Below are 23110 nucleotides of genomic sequence, written 5' to 3'. Positions count from 1 at the left end.
GAGGTTGCTGTGAGCTGTGATGGCACAGCACTCTACCAAAGGCAACATAATAAGACTCCATCTCAAAATAAAAAATGTTACACACCCAAGTATATCATACTTCAGAGCAGCAGTTCTCAACCTGCAGGTCGTGACCCCTTTGTAACAAAGAAAATACATTGTGGCGTTAGGAAGGTTGAGAACCACTGCTTTAGAGCAATAAGAATCAAAAAATTTTTCAACAATGTTACATTTTTTAAATTCAAAGTTTTTTGGAATAAATGCAGGTCCAGTTCAACAAGTCGCAAAAAAAAAATTGTCATTACTTTATAGTTTTAACTCCTATCGGACCTAAAACAGTATTGCCAACCTTATTGCTTAATCTTTTTCATCAGACTTTAGTGTAAATTCCCTAAATTATTTAGATTAAAATTGACTTCATTATTCCCTAAAACCAAATCTGCTATCAAAGAATGAGGATGGAGAAAAGTAACACATGCTTCAAAGTGGATAACTGTTTTCTGCCACACCTCAAAAGGCACTAATCCAAAGAACAACTTCAAATTAAGACTCAGAGAGAACACTTACCTATAAATCTAAATTTCAGCAGTATGTTACAGATTACATCTTAAATCCCTCTGGTAGAAATTCTACTAAACAAAAACTCAGCCTGCCTGGAAAGACACACAACATACCTAACAGTGGATGTGTCTGAGGAAGAGAGTAGTGTGGCTAGAGAACAGAAAGGAAAGGAGATTTTAACCGAATACCCTTTCATAAGTTTTGTATTTTATACAATGTATTATCTATTTTTAAAAATTTATTGAACAAAAATACTTTCAAGTGTCAGATACTGCTAGCTTCTTTACCATAGAAAAGCTTAGTACTAAAGAAATGTGGATTTAATTTTAATGGAGCTTTACTATCAATCTGGATCTCCTGTTCCAGTGCAGAGCTAGTCACACCAACTATTCGGGTTCACCCAAACTCCTTATAGTTGAGCTATTCTGCTGTATCACTCCATTAAAGTTCAAACAGCATTGGAGAAAAACCCTGATGCCACAGAAGTTAATATGTCAATGAGCTATTAAAAACAGTAAAAGAGAAATGATCCAAAAACGTTTGAAAATTATCAAATCAATAATGATTATACTTAATGAATGTAAAATGCTACAAATTCCTTTTGTAAACAGCCATAGTGTAAAATGGGAGAAAGATGTCAAGTGTGGTGCCATCTGCAACATAACTCAAACAGCTTGAACCAGAAAACGCAATATGATCCATTGCTGGACACAATTGCACAATCTCCATTACCCAGAAGATTCTACCAAACAGGAAATTCATGATGTGACTTTAAGGAACACAGGAATCATATTTAAAGATTAACCCATGCAAAACCCTGAAATTTGTTCCAAAACAAAAAAATCATTTCACAGGCCCTTTTCAAACGATACATACAACATAAATTACTGAAACATAGAAAAAGTTAACAGTTAAATCTGATATTTAGTATCAGATCAGGAACTTTCAAATTATATAAAAGCTAATGTATTGTATATAAAATCTTGGAAGTTAGAGAACAGTCAAATATTTCAGGTCTAGAAAATTTACGGCATTGGTTTCATTTAAAACATAGCATAAATTAAAGCCGAAAAGTATGTATCTTCCCTTCCTTTTCTACGTGTTGTTTCATATCCTTATGAAAACCATCGTGTACTTCAGGCCATAAATATAGAAAATTCCCTGCAAACTCTCTAAGGGTCTTTAAAAAACGCAGTATTCGCAGGAATTACCTCAATTAAAAAATGTTTACAATACCTCCCAGCACTGTTCATACCCTTTTGATCTTGAAAGCGCTCAGCGAATCTGAATCTCTCTGCCCCAAATGAGAAAATTGTTTTGTCGAACAATACTTAAATGAGCAATGGTATATTATGTGACTAATCAGTGAGGCCACCAGTTTATCAAGCTACAGTATTCTTGCAGGCACAACCACCACCCTCCCTCCACATAAAGGAAATACGCTTTCAACCGAATCGGAAACACACCACTCAAGCTGGCACAGTGCTAACTGAGATAAAGTTGGTATTTTAAGCTCTATGGGCCGCTCCTAATTCAAGTCCAAATTCAAAAAGAAGGCTTCTCAAAAGGGATTTCGACAGAGGTTTGCAAAAAAAGCCCTGAGAGCGCTCCTTTCCCTGTCAGTTTTGTTCAGAAGACCTGCAGTCTCCAGGTAAAGCTTTGCCCTTCGCTTCCTCCGGCAGCTCGCCAGGATTGTCTGCTCGGACCGCAGGGTCCAGAGTCCCAAGGTGGGCACCCCCGGGGAGAGGGACCTTCGGCTCCACGCCGCGAAGGAAACTGCCAAGGAAGCCGCCCCTCCCCCGGTGTCCCTCCCAGAAGGGAATGTGCAGGGTAGGAGGCAGAGCCGAACTCCAGCACCACCATCTACCTCCTACAGAAGATCTCCAGCACACCGTGGACCACACACCTGCGTGTGCCGGGTGAGGGATGTAAGGGGTGCAGGACAGGCAGGGCACGAAGGAGCAGGAATGCCCTCCCCCGAGGAAAATTCCTGCCGCTTGGCGCAACTCTGACCGGAGGAAGGCCTGGGCCTCAACCGTGAGGGGCCACCCCTGCCCACCCCTGCCGAGGCCGAGCGACACTCACCACACAGAGCCATAGGCACCGGAGCCCACCGGGGACAGATTCTGGTAACGTTCGGGCACCTCCCAGATTGTCTTGTTCAGCTCCTGCCGGTAGAACGTGGGCCTCTCCTGAGACATTTTCCAGCGGCAGCTGCGGGGCAAGAAGGTGGCCCTGCGGGGCCGCCGCCTGCACCCGCACCCGTTCCCGGCCCTAGTTGCCCGCCCGGTTGGGCGGGGACCTTAGCGCTGGTCGCCCGCGCAGGTGCGGCTGCTGCGACCCCACAGACTCCCGCGCGCTTGGCCCCTGTCAGCTGCAGCTGCTGGGCGAGCCTCAGCGATGCAGGCGAGCCGGCTAAGAGCAGGGCGCGCTCCGGAGCTCAAAGCTACGCCCGCCGCGACCTCCCTGCACCCTCTCCCCACCAGGCCAATCCCCGGGCGCGTCGCCGGACTCTCGCTCTAGCTGCTGCGACCGCGGAGGCTCCAGGGGTCGGGGTTCCAGAGTCAGCCAGCAGGAGCCTCCCGCTGTACTCTCGCGATTACAGTTCCCGGGACTCTCCGCGAGCCGAGATTTTACCCAATATGGAACCTGCCCACAAGAGGCGGGGTTATGCGGGGGAGAGGACAGGAGGAGCAGTTCTCGCGAGACGAGAGCAACAACTGGAGACCAAAGGCAGAAACTCCCAGGGACCGGTCTTAAGGGCGAGAAGGTGGACGAGTCAAGAAGGGATAAGAGGGTACCATGCGTCGCGTGCGCCCCACCGTGGCCAGCGGTGCAAATGCCTGGCTCCATAATGGAAAGCAACAGTGACAGTGTCGAGAAAAGGGCCACTGCAAGTAGTCAGTCACCAGCAGCAGAGCACCTGCTTAGCAGAACCCCCAATTTCCAAATAAAGCTTGCACCCAGAAGAGACAGGTTCCAGCCAGAAAGCTGTTTCATTCCCATCTGCCAAGGACATACGGCTTACTCTTAGAAATTCTGATGAAGTCTGTCCCAAAGGAAAATACTAACCCTGCATCAAAACTGAGGTTTTTCACCCAAACTCTCCTAGCAGTTCTTAAACTTTTATGTGAAGAATCACCCTAGGACTTTGTTTTAAGACGCAAATTCCCAAGACCCACCGGGAGTCTGACCGGATAGGTGTGGGCATCAGGAATTTGTATTTTTAGGGCGGCGCCCGTAGCTCAGTGGGTAAGGTGCCAGCCACATACACCTAGGCTGGCAGGTTCGAATCCAGCCTGGGCCAGCTAAAGAAGAACAATGACAACTGCAACAACAACAACAATAGCCAGGAGTTGTGGCGGGCACATGTAGTCCCAACTACTTGGGAGGCTGAGGCAAGAGAATCACTTAAGCCCAAGAGTTTGAGGTTGCTGGGAGCTGTGATGCTACAGCACTCTACCCAGGGCGACAGCTTGAGAATTTCTAAAAAAAAAAATAACAATAATATTTTTAGAATACATCCCAGGTAGTTCTGATTCAGGAATGTCCCTAGTATCTTTCTTTAAAAAGCATTTAAAAAACCATAATATTGGCTCGGCGTCTGTAGCTCAAGCGGCTAAGGCGCCAGCCACATACACCTAAGGTGGTGGGTTCGAATCCAGCCTGGGCCCGCCAAACAACAGTGACGGCTGCACCCAAAAAAAGTAGCCAGGCGTTGTGGCAGGCACCTGTGGTGTACCAGCTACTTGGAAGGCGGAGGCAGGAGACTCGCTTGAGCCCAGGAGTTGGAGGTTGTTGTGAGCTTTGATGCTACGGCACTCTACCCAGGGGGACAGCTTGAGTCTCTGTCTCAAAAAAAAACAAAAACAAAAACCCATTACATTGAAGGTTTGAAGCTGACGTCTGCCCCGAAGAAGGATCCAGTGAAGAGGATTTTAACCATTTAACTCTCTCTCTCTCCCTCGCTCACTTTCTCTCTATATATATGCATATATATATATTTTTAATTCAAGCCTCTCCAGGTAAGAACAGGGCAGGGAGTGGTCTTCTTCCTCTTCTTTTTTTTGTAGAGACAGAGTCTCACTTTATCACCCTCGGTAGAGTGCCGTGGCATCACACAGCTCACAGCAACCTCCATCTCCTGGGCTCAGGGGTTTCTCTTTGACTCAGCCTTCCAAGTAGCTGGGACTACAGGCACCCGCCACAACGCCTGGCTATTTTTCTGTTGCAGTTTGGCGGGGGCCGGGTTTGAACCAGCCACCCTCGGTATATGAGGCCAGCGCCATACCCACTGAGCCACAGGCGCCAGCCATGGAGTGGTCTTCTTGCAGTGTTGCATTTAGGCTAGTCAGTTGACTTTTCTTTGACCTTAGTTCTAGCTTCTGCAAGAAAATTCCTGCCCTACATTCCCAACTAATGGGGGTAATTTGTAAAAACTTAACAAGATAGTTAATGTGAATGGTTAAGGTATTAGAACCCACCTACACCCACTGTTATCAATCTATGCCTACTACAATAGAGCTTGTCACCAGGAGTGCTTCTCATCACTTCCTAAGATTGTTCTCTTCTGTGCTACACACTCCTTAAAGGGCTCAAACTTTGCCTCACTTGTTCCAGCATCAAGCATGGTATCTAGAACACAAAATGTACCCCATAAATATTTGAAAAAATTATTAGCAACAACCATGATCAATTTAAAGGGTGGTACAGGATCCTCATTTCTCCTCAAAGAAAACAACAAAAACAAAAACCAGGGTCATGTGTGACTCATAGAAAAGCTCTTTTGGAGCCAATGTGGCTTAGCCTGGATTCTCTTGCCTACAAAAACATGCTGCTTGAGAATGTTTGAAGCCCACCTGTGGGTTAGGGAACTTTCTAAGAAATAATGGAGGGTGAAGGGGGATGTGAGAGCAAAGATATGACTGTGAAGAAATGAGTGATGGATACAAGGGGTAAAGAGGAAGCTTGAAAGCAGGAATCCTAAGAAATGCATATATTTATCCAACAAACTGATATGAGGTAAGGGTGAATGAAAGGGTAAAGATGTATGCAGTACATTCGTTTGCTCATTCTACCGGTGTGTATTAAATGCCTTACTAGGTACCAAGTACTTCTGATAGAAAGATGGTTAAAAACCACAGATTTCCACCTGTGGAGCTTGTCAGCAACAGGAAGGTAATCATTCAACTCAAATTTCTTGAATACCTTGACCACACTGTTTTAGGCATTGGTGATACAACAGTTAAGGCAAGAGATAAACATCCCTGTCCTCATGGGGTAGACAATTCACAAAAAGGAGAGCTTAAAGTGAATAGTAAGTGAGACATCAACACCGTAATTAAACAAGTGTAAAACTGCAAGTGGGCCAAGCAGGAGTACAAGATAGTACTGAGAGACAGCTACCTGGACTGAGCTTCCCTGGGGAGAATAAAAGGGGTGGATGCCCAGGGTAATGAGTGCATACAGAACAGGAGACTTGAGTAGGACACCTGGGCAGGACGGTGTCATCCAGTGGGAGAGTTAGGCTCATGGGGCAGGGAGTTTAAGGCTGGAAACCTAGGTGACCCTCCTAGCCTCCATTTCCTCACACCTCTTTGAGACCTGACCGGGTCCTCAAGAATTACTGTAGGTGCAGTGCAGGTACTAGGCCTGGGACCAAACAGGCCCTCAATCAATGGTAAAACCTCAGAGAAAGTAGGGGACTGGTGGCACAGATGCTCAGATGTACCACAGGTACCAAGAGGCTCCCACGTTCCAGCAATGGGGAAGACGCCCAGGTACCCCTTTGCCCGACCCCTCATCCCAAACTGCTCATGCTCCCCTTCCACACAGTCCCCCGCCCCGCCCCGACCCCCGCCGGCCCAGAACGCCAGCGGGTTCGGCGGCAACGGCTAGGGAACCGCCGGCGTCTGCGTCCGCAGCGCGGCCAGCCAGACGGGAGCCCGGTGAGACCCCAGCGCCTGCAGTCCTGACCCCGCTGGGGAACGAGGTGAGCCACTGCCTGGAGACGCCCGAGCGCCGGGGACTGTGGGGTGTGAGCGGCCAGGCTATAGCGGGTCCCCGGCCCGGCGCGGACCCCAGAGCAGGACCAGGCGTGTTGCAGGTGCTTGGCCGATATTGTGGAATTAGGGCGGCGCCTGTGGCTCAGAGGAGTAGGGCTCCGGCCCCATATACCGTAGGTGGAGGGTTCAAACCCAGCCCCGGCCAAAAACTGCAAAAAAATACAAAATTGTGGGCTTAATGAATGACAGTCGTCCCTGGGAGCTTATCTCTCAGGTATTGTCTCTGCTTTGAAAGGCTATGTGGAATGGCAATGCCAAGAGACAGTGTGTGCGTTTTTGCAAGCTGAATTCTTTCCAGTTCGATTGAAGGTTGTAAAAAGCCCCAGACTGGTTTGGGCCGCATGCCCCACCACCTACCCCATCCATCTCCTCCTGAGACCTGACGTCCAGCCGCTCCTGGTCCCTTCAGAGCTCACTGCTTTTCTTCATTCTATTCCCTCTGACTGAACGCGCACCCGTCTTCCCCTTGCCCATTCTTTTCCCGTCAGTGTCGCCCTGTAAAGGCTTCTCCAATGCCCCACCCCAAGGAACATCCCTCCGACACACTTTATTTTACTCTCGCGGCGTCGTATTGAAGGTAATCATCCTATGTTTGAGTGTCCTGTGGTCATGGCCTGGAGAACTTGTCACCCCCAGCCACTCCAGCCACTACACGGTGACCAAAAGATGCCAGAGGCAATACTCTTTGCGTATACCTTTTCTATATTCCCAGTACATCCTCTATTAAAAAAATGTTGCAATAGGCTAAAGGTTGTTTCTGATGGAATTATAAATGCTTATTTTGAAATTTTGGAAGTGAAGTTTGTCTTACCAGGATTACCGAAAACACATGAAAGATAATATGAGAGGAAAGATATTCTTGGTGGGGAGGCCTAGGCGAGTTGATTGCTTGAGCTCAGGAGTTCCAGATCAGCCTGAGCAAGAGTGAGACCCCGTTTCTAAAAATAGCCCGGCACTGTGTCAAGGGCCTGTTAGTCCCATCTACTGGGGAGGCTGAGGCAAGAGGATCAATTGAGCCCCAGAGTTTGAGGTTGCTGTGAGCAATAACAACACTGCACTCAACCCCATGGCTACTGATACTGTCTCAAAAAAGAAAAGAAAGTTACTCTTGCAAGTATACTAGTTTTCAGGATTTCATACCTATTGGGTCCATAGGCAGAAAATTGGATTATATTTAAAACTTTTTATTCTTAGCTTTTAAAATATTCTAAACACACATTATGTAAATAAATCAAAGAATGGATGGTTATGGGTAGTATAGGGGGGTGAAAGAGCTCATACTTTATTTTTTATTAGAATCACCTACAAAACTGCTTCCCCCCCCCCTTTGAGACAGGATCTTGCTGGGTCACAGAAGCTACCAGAGTGCAGTGGTGTCATTATAGCTCACTGCAACCTCAAACTCCTGGGCTTAAGTGATCCTCCCACATCAGCCTCCCACAGTGCTGGGATTAGAGGCATAAGTCGCCATGCTCAGCTTGGAGAGCTTCTTAAAACAAACTGTTGGGTCCCACTTCTAGAGTTTCTAATTCAATAGGTCTTGTTAAGTGGAGCCTCCTTGACAGGAGGAGCTTCTGGTCATTGTATCATGTTGAGAATGGTCTTGCTGATATATAAAAATGAGCCACTAGGATTTCTATGAAATCAAGACTGACATAATGCAACTAGAGAAACTCTAGAGAAAACTACTAAGAAAAATAAGGAAGTTATGTTTTTTCCTTGCTGCCTTTAGCCAGACATTTGATGAATCCTTTAAAGACATATTTCCACCTGCCTGGCCTACTATCCTCATTCTAGAGCCTCCCCTAGACTTCTGTAATAATCATGGTCTTCAACTGGTCTTTTTGCCTCAGTATCTCCTATTTCTAGGACATGCAATAGAATTTTCTGTGATGATAGAAATGTTTTATTACTGTCCACTAAGGTAGCCACTAGGCACATGCAGCTGTTGAGCACTTGAAATGTAGCTAGTGCAGGTGAGGAACAGAATTTTTTATTTTTGCGGTGCCCCATTCCTTGAGCCACAGGTGATGCCCAGGAACAGAATTTTTTGTTTTGCTTTATTTTAATTAAGTTAAATTTAAGTAGCTTCATGTAGCCAATGGCCACCATGCTGGACAACATGGCTCTAGACCATAGCACTAACATAATTCCTCTTCCCAAAGTGCATCTATCTGTATATTACTACTCTTGCTCAAAGACTTTAAGTAATTAAGAAGTCCAGTTCAATCCAATATGCAAGACCTTCCAGGAATAGGTCTCAACCTACTTTTTAGGGGGCTTAACACTAACTTTACTTGGGTCTGCTGAATTACTTGCCTTATTATTATCATCTATATAATGTTATTCTGTTCTCTTCTTGAAATACCTGTTCTTCTTCCTTGCCCCCAGTCGAGATGAAGCTTCAATCATATCTCCTCTAGGAGGCTTTCTCCATCCCTCTATGCTGGAATTATTAATCCCACTCTGTAGGGCTTAATATTTGTTGTATATGAATGTAGCATTACCTAAAGTGGAATCAGAAAGGCTAGATCTAAATTCTGGCTCTCCTATTTAATTGCTGTATGACTTGGAGAAACTCACTAAAGTCATCAGTAAAATGAGTATAATCATAATCAGAAAGATGGTATGTACCTCTTGAGATGATGTGTAAGAAAAAAACTAGTAAATGGTAGGCCAGCAATAAATGTTAAAGACTATCTTTCCCACCTCTAAACTCTTATAGCACTATATGATATTTTGGTATTTTTTAAACATGTAGCATTCAATAAATGTTTATGGAACACTAAATTAATTGACCATGAATGGAGTAGTATTCTTCACTCTGAAACAAATGAAGGCTAAGTGTGGATATGATAGAAATTTATAAAATTGTGAAAATAAAAGCAGACTCACCAAATCGTAACCTAGTAGATGGGGGCCACCTTTTAAAATATAAACAAGTAAATTGATAATAAAGTGAAATACAACTTTCCATAAGTAAACAAATGGGATACCATACTTCCAAAGGGTACAATAACAGACAACACAAATACTTTAAATTCAGAAGAGAAGAATTCATAGGAGATAAACTATAATTACTAATGGGAGAGGATGAGGATTTTTTTTTTCTCTCTCTTTTTTCTTTTAGAGACAGAGTCTCACTTTATTGCCCTCGGTAGAGTACCATGATGTCATAGCTCACAGCAACCTCCAGCTCTTGGGCTTAGGCAATTCTCTTGCCTCAGCCTCCCGAGTAGCTGGACCTATAGGCCACAACGCCCAGCTATTTTTTTGTTGCAGTTTGACTGGGGCCAGGTTCGAACCTGCCACCCTCAGTATATGGGGCCAGTGCCCTACCCACTGAGCCATAGTCTCTGCCCAAGATGAGGATATTTTGTGTCTTCAACAAGTCTCTTGATACAGAGTTAAAACACTGTTGGTTCTCAGACCAAATCTGGCATGGAAAGGTGTTTAGTTAGATGTGTGCTTTGGTTTTAAAAATATGTAAAATAATTGACAACATTAAGAAGTCGTAAGATGCCACATAAAAATCTACTATTACAGTTTCTTCCAGAAAAGAACAGATCTGCCCATCCTGGGCTAAACATGGCAACAATTGCTGGAGCTAAGTAGCCACCTCTGCTTTTGCCAATCTCCATTGTTCCTTGATGTTCAACCATGGCCTATGTCATACCAACCCTGCCTCAGTACCATTTTCAGCAAAATGCTGGATTCTAAGACCCTCAGTCTGACTGGGATAGCAATTTCTTTCTTTTTGAGACAGGTTCTCATTGTCACCCAGGCTAGAGTGCAATGGCATCATCATAGCCATCATTGAAACTTCTGGGTTCAAGTGATCCTGTCACTTCAGCCTCCAGCATAGGTGGCACTACAGGCACAGATCACTATGCCCTGTTAATATTTTTTATTTTTGGTAGAGATGGTGGGGTAGGTCTCACTCTTGCTCAGGCTGGTTTTGAACTCCAAGGTTCGAGTGATCCTCCTGCCTCAGCCTCCCAAAGTGCTAGCATTGCAAATGTGAGATACTGTACCTTGCCAGCAATTTTATAATTAAGAAGTTAATTAGACTCTTTTAGGTTGTCAGGAACAAAAATACTCTAGTAATGGAAGTGCATAGGACGATTACATGGAAAAAGTAAGGAAGATTGGGTAATATTCCTGTGAGTAGAGGAAAGAAAGGAAGAAATATTCCTTTTTTTTTTTTTTTTGAGTTCTGTCTCTTCTATTTGTAAAAAAAATAAGGTGTTAATTCTCTTAAGTGAGATATTCTAAAATACCTTTCCCATCTTTTTCTGTATTTCCCAAACACCTTCTCACTGCTATAGTGAATTTGTGATCTTTAGCTAATGGTTGTTATTCACTGTACTACTGCTACCCAATGTTTTGAGGGTAAAAATCTAAGTATGGCCCAATTCCTTAACTTTTCTAAAACCTTTTCATCACCTGTATAATGAGGTAAATAATTGTGGAAATTTAATGAAATAAAGTCGTAAGTTCAAATAAACTGATGAAAAAAGTCTAGCACTTGGCCTGTAAGTGCTCAATAAATGGTGGTGGTGATGATGATGATACATGATCATTCTGAAGGAAAACAAAGTTACTAACACATTAAACTTGTTTTCAGCCTCACCTGTAAAAGAACTATTTGTATGTAATTTGAGTGTTTAACAATATATTTTAGAAGTATGTAATATGTGTATATATATATATACTTTTTCACATTAATGTGGAAGAATTTTAGAGTTTATGCCTTTTTTATTATTTAAACATAGATTATTAAGAGTGATTATACTTTGTCCCAGAGATAGGTCCCTGTCAACCCTCATTAACTCTGCCTTATCACTCTTTAAAAGTGCAGAATAAGGCCAGGCATGGTGGCTCATGTAATACTAGCACTCTGGAAGGCCGAGGGAGGGGGATTGCTTGAGCTCAGGAGTTTGAGACCGGCCTGAGCAAGAGCCAGACCCTATCTCTAAAAACTAGCATTGTGGCGGGTACCTGTAGTCCTATCTACTTGAGAGCCTGAGGCAAGAGGATTACTTGAGCCCAAGAGTTTGAGGTTGCTATGAGCTATGATGATACTTCTGCACTCTAGCCACGGCTACATAGTGAAATTTATCTGAAAAGAAAAGAAAAAATGGAAAGAGAAAGAAAAAAAAAAAGCTTAAAGTGAACCCCAATGCTGTCTAACCATGTCATTTTGTGGACAAGGCAGCTAAAATTCAGTTTCTAAGAAACTTGCCTCCAGTTATATAGCTAGTCAGAAAATAAGCCAGGACTAATCCCCTGATATCCTATCCACTGCTTTTTCTGCTATACTCTTATGGTCCTAACTGGATTCTTGGCAGTCATTCAAGAGATATTTGTTGAGGGCTTGCTAAGTAGAAAGCACTATCCCGGGCGCTGGGAATAGCGCCTTGACCCATCAAAGTCCAGCCTCCTGAGCTTACATTTCATTGGGGAATTAGACAGTGGACAAATAGATAAATATTGAATCAGGTGCGGGCAAGTGTTGTGAAGAAAAATAAAGGGGAAAGGGATAATGATGGTTTTCATTTTAATAGAGAAGTTAGAAGAGTATTGAGCACTTAACTTTTAGCATTTCCAGTGAAAATTGGTGATTAATGTCGACTTTTACCTCTTGTATCATTTTCCTGCAATACAGCAACACAGTTAAATATAAAGAAAACTAAGTTTCATACGAGGACACCTGGGTTCTAGTCCTAGCTCTAACTATTAATAAACAGCTAAGACTGTTTAAACTTCTGGGCTTTGCTTTCTCTATTTGTAAAATGAGAATAATACACATAAATTGTACAGTTTTGAGAGTTTTGTAAAACTGAAACATGTTATACAAATATAAAATATTATTATATAGGCTGGGTGTGGTGGCTCATTCCAGTAACCCTAGCACTTTGGGAGGCTGAGCCAGGAGGATTGCTTGAGACCAGAAGTTTGAGATCGGCCTGAGCACCATGGTGAGACTCAGTCTGTACAGAAAATACAAAAATTAGCTGGATGTGGTAGTGCACACCCGTAATCCCAGTTACTTGGGAGGCTGAGGCAAGAGGATCACTTGAACCCAGGAGTTTGAGATTGCAGCGAGCTAGGCAATGCCCCTGCACTCTAGCCTGGGCAACTAGTAAGACGCTATCTCACACATAAAAGAAATCATTGCATAGAAATTTTATTTCCTTAGAAATGTGCTAAGGATCTAGATTTTTTAAAATGGTTTTTTATTTGATCTCTTTTCATTCACCCAGGAATGATGCAGCTAGAAAGGAGCACCATTTCTGGTCTCAGCTCTAAAAACAGGCAAAGTTCTTTTGTATATGATGTTAAGCGAGATGTGTACAATGAGGAGACCTTTCAACAGGAGCACAAGAGGAAGGCCTCTTCCTCTGGGACCATGGACATCGACATTACCACCTTCAGACACCACGTCAAGTGCCGGTGCGTGTGTCCAGTCATTTAGCTGCCATCAAGCCAGGCAGGACCAAAACCTAACCTGACTCCTTTGGTGCCCACCTCTGTCTCCTCCTCTGAATCCCTGTGGTCCAATCCCTGCAGTTTATTGTGTAATTTTTCACTCACTGTGGCTAGCTAGGTCCTACAATTCAGGGGCTCTTAACCTGTTTTTGTGCTATGAACTTTTCAGTAGTCAATGAAGCTAATGAACCTCTTTTCAGAATAATTTTTTTACTGTTTTTTATTGTGGTAAAATAAGACTGGCCGGGCACAGTGGTTCACACCTATAATCCCAGCTCACTGGGAGGTCGAGGCAAGAGGATTGTTTGAGACCAACCTGAGCAAGAGAAAGACCCCCTAAAATTAAAATTAAAAAGTTAGCTTGGCGTCCTGGCAGGCACCCGTAGTCTTAGCTACTTGAGAGGAGGGTAGCTTGAGCTTATGAGTTTGAGGTTGCAATGACCTATGATGACGTTACTGCACTCTAGCATGGGCAACAGAGTGAGACTCTCAAAACAAAAAATATATATATACATATAACATAAAATTGGCTATTTTGACCATTTTTAAGTATACAATTCAGTGGCATTATTGACATTCACAGTATTATGCAACCATCACCATTATCTATTTCTAAAACTCTTTCATCACCTCAAACAGAAACTCTGTTAAGCAATAGTTCTCCATTTCCCCCTCCCCACCAGCCCATCTTAACCTCTCTTCTACTTTCTATCTCTATGAATTTGCCTATTGGAACTATTTCATTTAAGTGGAATCACATAATGTTTGTCTTTTTGTCTCTGGCTTCTTTCACTTAGCACAATGTTTTCAAGGTTTATCTGCACTGTAGCATTTTATGGCTGAATAATATTCCATTGTATTTATATACCATATTTATTTTTCCAAAAATTTGTTAATAGACATATAGCTTGTTTCTAGCTCCTGGCTACTGTGAATAATGCTGCTGTGGACATTGGCTTAGGAGATATGTTTGAATCCATTTTCAATTATTTTAGGGATATACCTAGCAGTGAAATTGTTGAATTATATGGTAATTCAATGTTTAACTTTTTGAAGAGCTGCCAGACTGTTTTCCAAGGCTGCTGTACCATTTACTTTCCTATTGGCGATTTACAATTTCTCCACGTCCTTGCCAATATTGTTTTCTTTCTTTCTTTCTTTCTTTCTTTCTTTCTTTCTTTCTTTCTTTCTTTCTTTCTTTCTTTCTTTCTTTCTTTCTTTCTTTCTTTCTTTCTGAGTCTCAAGCTGTTACCCTGGGTAGAGGGCCATCAAGTCACAGCTTACAGCAACCTCAAACTCTTGGGCTTAAACGATTCTCTTGCCTCAGCCTCCCAAGTAGCTGGGACTACAGGCATCTGCCACAACACCCAGCTATTGTTGTTGTTGCTGCAGTTGTTATTGTTTTTTTAGCTGGCCCCGGGTCAGGTTCGAACCCACTACCTTCAGTGTATGTGGCTGGCACCCTGCTAACTGAACTATGGGCACTGCCCTGTTTTCTATTTTTTAGTCATAGCCACAAAGTAGATATGAAATTGTTTCTCATTGTGGTTTTTCGCTTTTGTTTTTGTTTTGCATTTTCCTAATGACTAAAGATGATGAGCACCTTTTCATGTGGTTTAGTGGTCATTCATCTATCTCCTTTGGAGAAATGTCTATTCATTTACTTTTCCCTTTTTAAAAATAGGTTTGTCTTTTTGTTATTGAAATGTAGTTCTTTATATATTCTGGATGTTAAACTGTTAAAAGATATGTGAGTTTGTAAATCTTATATGATGTGTAAATATTTTCTCCCATTCTGTAGGATAGGTGTCTTTTCACTCTATTGATTGTATCCTTTGACATACAAAAGTTTTAAATTTTGATGAAATTCGATGTGTTTATATTTTCTCTTATTGCCTGGAGTTCTGGTGTCATATTTAAGAAACTATTGTCAAATTCAAGATCATGTATATATTCATCTCTGTTTTCTTCTACGAATTTTATAGTGTTAGCTCTTAAGTTTAGCTTTGATCTATCATGAATTAATTTTTGTATATAGTATAAGGTAATGGTCCAACTTCATTCTTTTGCATGTGGATATTCTGTTTCCCAGAACAATTTGTTGACAAGACTATTCTTTACCTTTTGGTCTTGGACAGAATAATTTTTAATATACAAAATAAATAGGATTATAAGCAAAACCAAATGCATGAAAAATAGTTATCAAAATGTGAAAATCCCCAAATTATGTTATTTAATAATGTGGATCTAATAACTACTATAATTTAAAAGTAGTGATGAGTGTAAATGGTATTTCAAAATATTTGCAGCAATTGTAATATAACAATATTTGTGATTTCTACTGGTAACAAAGTCAAGTTCTGCTGGTACCACTGTGATTTGTTATCAACATTAATATTTGAAGAAAATGCTAAATATCAGTTAGAGTTTAGATAAAATAAAGAGATCTTTTCCTATTTAAGTTCGCATGCATCCTCAAATTCTATCTACAGACCACTTGGGGGTCCATAAACTTCAGGTCAAGAATTCTTTGTGACCTACATCATGGCACTAGACCTAATCACTCAAGTTGTCCTCACTCACACTGATTTATTAGTTCCTCTTGTACCATGGTCTACTAGCCAACTGGCACATATTGGTGACAGTGAGGAGAGCCTCCACACAGACCTTCCCCTCCCTAAGGCCTTCTTTGTCCATATCCTTCCTTTTGCATGTTGTAATCTTGGATATCCTGCCCCAGTTCTTTCATTTCCTCTGCTGCAAGATGGGTGAGGAGACAAGGGCCAAAGAGGGCATCTGGGCTTTGTGTCTACAAAATGATAGCCTTTTTCTAACTTAGAAATAAATATTCCAAAAAAATTTCAATTTTCTTCACCTTGTCATCTGGACACTTAAATCTGACCCATTGTACCTCCTATGTGTTTTAAAACAGTTCTTATTCCCTAATTCTAAAACATACAGTTCTCAGCTGGGCACAGAGGTTCATGCCTATAACCCTAGCACTTTGGGAGATCGAAGCAGGAGGAATGCTCAAGGCCAGTAGTTTGAGACCAGCCTAAGCAATACAGCGAGAACTGTCTCTACCAAGACAAAAAGATAATAAAGAAATGAAATATACAGTTCTCTCCACTTCTGAATTTTAAGGAGAAAGGCAGCACAGCACATTGGTTATGGGCATGATTCTTAAGCCAGGCTACCTGGTCTTGAATCCCAGTTCTGCAGCTTCCTAGCTGTGACACCTTAAGCAAGCTATTCATTCCGATGGTGTCTTAGTTTCCTCACCTGTAAAATGAGCATGATTATAGCACCTACCTCAGAAAGTGACTATGAGGATTTAAAAAGTATGTATTTGTAGAGAACCTAGGAAATAAAAATTGCTAAGTAAATGTGGGAGTTTTTTTCCCAAGTAAGTGATCTTTTAACTCCATCTCTTCTTTTCTGCAGAAAACCTCTTATCTCTATCCTCATTCTCTTCCTCTTAGCAACTGCACATACTCCCTTTCTTTCTCTTTCTTTCTTTTTTTTTTTTTTTTTTTTTTTGTGGTTTTTGGCCGGGGCTGAGTTTGAACCCACCACCTCTGGCATATGGGACTGGTGCCCTACTCCTTTGAGCCACAGGCACTGCCCCATACTCCCTTTCTTATCAAAATCTCCACTGTGTTTTTATATTGACTCTTACATTCCTCACTTTTAAGATGCCTTACCTAACATCCCCCATAAGCTGCAACTTCGATTCCAGTTTCCTCCTTGGTTCCTGTCATTCTTAGAGCCTCATCACTCCATGTCCACTATATTTTTCAACCATGCCAGGGAGCTCTGACGCCCCTGCCTAGAGTGGCTGGCGAAGTGACACATGGAGAGGAAGGGAGACTGAACCAGGTTGAGAAACAAAATGCCCCAGTGTCGTGCTTTACCCTTCTCCATGGAGGGTCACAACTGGAAAGGAGGCCAGTAGTTTGTGTGACCCTACTGTTGAATAGCTTACCTGCCTCATACCCAGGGACTCTCCTAGAATAGCAATGATGTTTCTTCCAAACCAATGGTCTTGCTTCTGGTTCCTGAGCAGGATTTAACATTGGCTAATAGGAACTGCGGAGATAGTAGAGTGGACAGATCCCTGAACTAGAAATCAGAAGACCTGGTTTCTAGCCCCAGCTTTTCTCACATTCCTGTGACCTTGGCAAAGTCACATTTATTTAGTCTTAATTACATTAGGAATAGCAATGTTCGTAGTTATGAGAGTCAAACGTGATATTACTTCTTTTACAAGCACATATTTTAGCCCCGCATATGCTATGGTTATATTTGTTGTTATAGTCATATCCCGATTATCCAGCTCAGCTCAGATATGAAAAATCTTCATTATCTGCTTTCAAATCCATGCTAAAATATAAATAACAAAGAGGAATTCAAAACCAAATTATTTTTACTGATAGATGATGATTCTGCTGTTTTAGATGACTCAAAAGACTACAGTAGGTCTTCTCAATCTCTGCACCATTGACATTTTGGACCAGAAAATTATTTCTTGTGGGAAAATGCCCTATGTACTGTGGAATGTTGACTTTCTGCCCACTAGACACCAGTCATGAGAACAAAACTGTCTCTGGCTATTACTAAATATCTGTTGGGGAACAAAATTGCACCTGGTTGAGATTCACTAGGTCCAAGGATAATATTTTATAAAGCTATTTCTTTGTGTGACTTACTACATATACACAGGAGTTCATATTCCATATTTTATATAAATTTCCCCTGTCAAAGGTCAAAGCCTGAGTTAATATTTGGTCAAAAATTTTAGTATATGGGAATGATATAAATGTGTTTACCATCCCATTACCCATCAGCATTACCTATCTCAAAATAGTGTCCTTACCAAAAAAAGCAATAGCAGTCCATTTTCTACTGGAAAATTGGTAGGTTTAAGTCTCTCTAAACAATCTATAAAAACATAGAACTGATTAAATGCTGGCATATAAGGTTTAGTTCTTATCATACACATAGCACTGATTCTGAACCTGAGGGTTTTTTGTCCTTCAGGGACAAAATTGCTGAAGACATTTTTAGCTGTGTCAACTGGGAAAGGGTGCGCTGCTGATAACTAGTGGGAAGAGACCAGCATGTTGCTGAACATCTCATAATGCACAGGATAGCCCACAACAAAGAATAATCAGGTCTAATAGGTCAAAATGTCAGTAGTGCTGATGAGAAACCGCTGTATGAGAAGAAGGATTATATACTATGTCTTTTCTTGGCTATGTGTGCATTTTTTGGAGAACCTAATCAAGTCTTTTCTCTCTCACAGCTGCTCATGGCGCAAGTTCCTAAGATGCATGTTTACAGTCTTTCCCTTCTTAGAATGGGTGTGTATATATCGATTCAAGGATTGGCTTCTTGGAGACTTACTTGCTGGTCTAAGTGTTGGCCTTGTACAAGTTTCCCAAGGTAAGGAAAATAGGAAGCTGCTTTTTCATCCAAAGTCAATATATCTTGTCCATTTATCCAAGAGTAAATAATTACTTATACTAGATGAACAGAGGAAAAAATGTGAATTTCTTTCACATCATTATGATTTTTTCTCTTACCTCCCAGATTTCTAAACCCTCCAGAATGGTTATAAAAGACTTTGTTTAGTTCAGGTCCTGGAATGCTTTCCAGAGTATTTGTAATGCCCACAATTGGTCATTCCTTCCTTAACTAGTCATTTCACATTCATGACTACAATGCATCTTACTCAGCATTGGTTTTACAATACTTTGAAAAGTGAAGCATGGGAAACATAGCATGTCAGTATTTCTCCAGCAGGTGACAAGCAATCCAGTGACTTCTCTGTGATCTCCCAAATTACAGTTCAAATGTAAGACATTAAGATCGCACAGATAGGAGCAGGAGTTAGCTGGGCTTTAGAAAGCTTATTTCCCAAATAGGTATCAACAACTCTTGTAATAGTCCAATAAATGTTAGTTCCAGAGTCCATAAGGGACGTGTCCAGTTACAAGAGTCACTATGCCTAGAGAAACCAAAAGCCAGACCTTCCAACTGGATATTTTTCTTTCATTTACAGTCCTCTTGGTCCAGATGGAGTGTGCTATTTTGGCTCATTTTTACCATAAGCAATTCTGACTGGCAACACAGCTGATGTTCTACCATTATTAGGTTTCCAGGGAAACAGAGCTAGAAAATTAATCCAAAATAAAATTTTTCCACAGAGAAAGAGAAAGGGTTTTACTAATCCTTTACAAAGGGTAGTTTACAGCTCCTCAGATTGTTGTTGAACACCTCCACTTCTCTATTCCTCAGCAGTCCACAGGCAGGTTAAAGCTTGTGTTCATGCACGTTGTCGACAGCACAAAAGAGGTCAGCCAAGCGGGCAAGTCATGGCTCCAATCCAATTCTGGCACAGGGCTGCTAATTGGGGAAAAGGGATGACTTGTCATTTCATTTTATTTTTATTTTCTTATTTTTATAATAATTTATTATTTATTTATAAATTATCAAACAGTAAAACAGGCTTTTTTCCCCTTTTGGTGTATACTTCTGTGAATTTTAACACATGTATTGGGCTTGGTGGCTCACGCCTATAATCCTAGTACTCTGGGAGGTCAAGGTGGGTGGATCACTTGAGCTCGTGAGTTTGAGACCAGCCTGGCCAAGAGTGAGAACCTGTCCCTACTAAATGTGAAATACTGTGGCAAGAGGATTACTTGAGCCCAAGAGTTTGAAGTTGCTGTGAGCTATGATGCCATGGAACTCTACCCAAGGCAATAGCTTGAGACTCTGTCTCAAAAAATAAAAAAATGTACAAGTTTGTGTCATCACCATCACAATCTGGACAGAGAATTATTCCATAATCCCCCATACTGTCTTTTTGGTCACATCGTCCCCTAATCTATAACCCTTAGTAACTTTTGATCTGTTCTCTATCACCATGGTTTGCCTTTTTGAGAATATCATATAAATGGAAACATACAGTATATAAATTTTGAAGGTTGGCTTTTTTCATTCAGCATTAAACTTTTGGAGATTCATGCAAACTATTATATCAGTAGTTTATTTTTATTGCTGGATAATATTTAATTATATAGCTGGACCACAGTTTATCCATTTTTTAATTTATAGACATTTTGTTTCCACTTTTGTGTTGTCACAGTGAAGTTGCTATGAACATTTATGTACAGACTTTTTTTTTTTTGAGACAGCCTCAAGCTGTCACCCTGGGTACAGTGCCGTGGCATCACAGCTCACAGCAACCTCCAACTCCTGGGCTCAAGCGAGTCTCTTGCCTCAGCCTCCCAAGTAGCTGGGACCACAGGCGCCTGCCACAACGCCTGGCTATTTTTTGGTTGCAGCCGTCATTGTTGTTTGGCAGGTCCGGGCTGGATTCGAACCCGCCACCCCAGGTGTATGTGGCTGGCGCCTTAGCCGGTTGAGCCACAGGCGCCAAGCCGTATGTACAGATTTTTTTTAAGTCTTTTATTTTAATTAATTAATTTTTTGAGACAGAGTCTCAGGTTGTCACCCTGGGTAGAATGCTATAGCATCACAGCTCACAGCAACCTCGAACTCTTGGGCTTAAGCGATTCTCTTGCCTCCGCCTCCCAACTAGCTGGGACTAGAGGTGCCCACCACAATTCCCGGCTATATTTTGGTTGTAGTTGTTGTCTGGCAGGCCCTGGCTGGTTTGGAACCCGCCAGCTACGGTGTATGTGGCTGACACCCTAGCCGCTGAGCTACAGGTGCCTTATATACAGATTTTTGTGTGAATATATTTTCATTTCACTAGGGTAGAGTTGAGCTGCAGGTTATTGGTAAGTATATGTTTAACTTTATAAGAAATTGCCAAACTGTTTTCCAGAGTGATTTACCTATCATTTTACATTTCCGCCAGCAATGCGTGAGCATTCCATTTCTTCCACATCCTCATCAGCAATTGATATCATCAGTATTTTTTAAATTAATTAATTAATTTATTTAGAGACACAATCTCACTCTGTCACCCTTGGTAGAATGATGTGGCATCACAGCTCACAGCAACCTCAAACTCTTGGGCTCAAGTGATCCTCTTGCCTCAATCTCCCAAGTATCTGGGACTATAAGCCCCCACCACAATACCCAGCTATTTTTTAGAGATGGGGGTCTCACCCTTCCTCAGGCTGCTCTCTAACTCCTGACCTCAAGCAATCCACTTGTCTTGGCCTCCCAGAGTGCTGGGATTAAGCCACCCCACCCAGCCCCATCAGTATTTTTAAATTACACTTCATATTTTGAGATAATTATAGATTCATATGTACTTGCAAGAAACTGCAAATAAAACCTGTCTCCTCTTTTCCCAGTTTCCCTAGTGGTAACATCTTACAAAACTATAGTTCAGTCTCACAACCAGGATATTAACATTGCTATGGTCAAGATACAGAACATTTCCACCAGCACAAGCATCCTTCATGTTGTCTTTTTTTTTTTTTTTTTGAGACAGAATCTCACTTTGTCATCCTCAGTAGAGGGCCGTGGCATCATACCTCGCAGCAACCTCAAACTTTAGGGCTCAAGTAATTCTCTTGCCTCAGTTGCCCAAGTAACTGGGACTACAGGAGCCTGCCACAACGTCCAGCTATTTTTAGAGATGGGGTCTTGCTCATGAGCTCAGGCAAAGCACCCACCTCAGACTCCCGGAGTGCCAGGATTACAGGTGTGAGCCACCGCGCCGGCTTCATGTTGTCATTTTATAGCCACCTCCACCTACTTCCTATCTCCATCCCTTCCTTAATCTCTGGCAACCACCAATCTGTTCTTCTATAATTTTGTCAATTCAAGAAAGTTATATAAATGTAGTATAGTATGCAACCCATCGGGATTGGCTTTTTTCACTCATCATAGTTTTCTGGAGATTCATACAAGTTGTATCAATTGTTCATAATGCTTTATTGTTGAGTAGTATTTTATGGTATGGATATACCACACTTTATTGAAACATTTACCCATTGAAGGGATATCCAGATTGTTTCCAGTTTGTGGCTTTTATTCATACAAATATAGGTGCTATGAGCATTCATGTGCGGGTTTTTTTAATGAACGTCAAGTCTTCATTTCTCTGTGATAACTATTCAAAAACTCAATTAGTGAAGTACATAGGAGTTGCATGTTTAGAATTTTAAGAAACTGCCAATCTGTTTTCCAGAATGGGTGTATCATTTTACATTCCCACTAGCAATTAAAGAGTGATACAGATGTTCTGTATCCTTATCAGCATTTGGTGTTGTCACGTTTTTTATTTTAGCCATTCTGATAGGCATATAGTGATAACTCATTATGGTTTTAGTTTGCATTTCCTTAATGACTAATTAATTCTATTTAACATATTTTTGTGTGCTAATTTGCCATCTGTATATTTTCATAAAATGACTCTTCATGTCTTTTGTTCTAGGTAGATTGTTTGCATTTTTACTATTGAATTTTGCGGATTCTTTGTATATTCTGGATACTAGTCCTCTTGTCTTTTGTGTTTTGAGAGTATTTTCTCCCACTCTGTAGGCTGCCTTTTCAACCTCTTAACAGAATCCTTTGTGCAAAAGTTTTTGATTTTGATAGTCTAGTTTTTAGTATTTTTTTACTTTAGCCATTCTAAGAAGTATGCAATGGTATCTTATCATTGTTTAATTTTTTTTTTTTTTTGAGACAGAGTCTTACTATGTCACCCTGGGTAGAGTGCCGTGGAGTCACAGCTCAACCTCAAACTCTTGGGCTTAAGTGATTCTCTTGCCTTAGCCTCTCAAGTAGCTGGGACTACAGGCACCCTCCACAATGCCTGGCTATTTTTTGGTTGTAGTTGTCATTGTTGTTTGCCAGGCCTGGGCTGAATTCTAACCCGCCAGCTCCAGTGTAGGTGGCTGGCACCCTAGCTGCTGAGCTACAGGTGCCGAGCCTCTTATCATTGTTTTAATTTGCATTTTCCTAATGGTTAATGAGGTTGAACATCTTTTTTTTTTTTTTTTTTT

General features: G+C 41.7%; 2 protein-coding genes across 3 annotated transcripts in view; one reads left to right on the top strand and one right to left on the bottom strand.

Moving 5' to 3' along the window:
• Positions 1-3243, bottom strand: part of MAPK14 (mitogen-activated protein kinase 14) — a 97416-nt gene extending 94173 nt beyond the window's left edge. For both annotated transcript variants that reach the window (XM_003789140.2, XM_003789141.3), the window contains exon 1: positions 2647-3243. In XM_003789140.2, the coding sequence (XP_003789188.1) occupies positions 2647-2762 (116 nt within the window). In that variant the 5' untranslated portion in view covers positions 2763-3243. The remainder of the gene's footprint in view (positions 1-2646) is intronic.
• Positions 3244-12894: 9651 nt separating this feature from the next.
• Positions 12895-23110, top strand: part of SLC26A8 (solute carrier family 26 member 8) — a 68528-nt gene continuing 58312 nt past the window's right edge. The window contains exons 1-2 of the mRNA XM_012804661.1: positions 12895-13082; positions 18424-18563. Coding sequence (XP_012660115.1) covers positions 12895-13082; positions 18424-18563 — 328 coding nt within the window. The remainder of the gene's footprint in view (positions 13083-18423; positions 18564-23110) is intronic.

The sequence above is a fragment of the Otolemur garnettii genome, unplaced genomic scaffold (assembly GCF_000181295.1).
Source record: "Otolemur garnettii isolate 467f Iridium unplaced genomic scaffold, OtoGar3 scaffold00031, whole genome shotgun sequence".
Lineage (NCBI taxonomy): Eukaryota > Metazoa > Chordata > Mammalia > Primates > Galagidae > Otolemur > Otolemur garnettii.
Note: the sequence above shows the minus strand (reverse complement) of the source record. Positions and strands in the feature narration are given on the sequence as shown.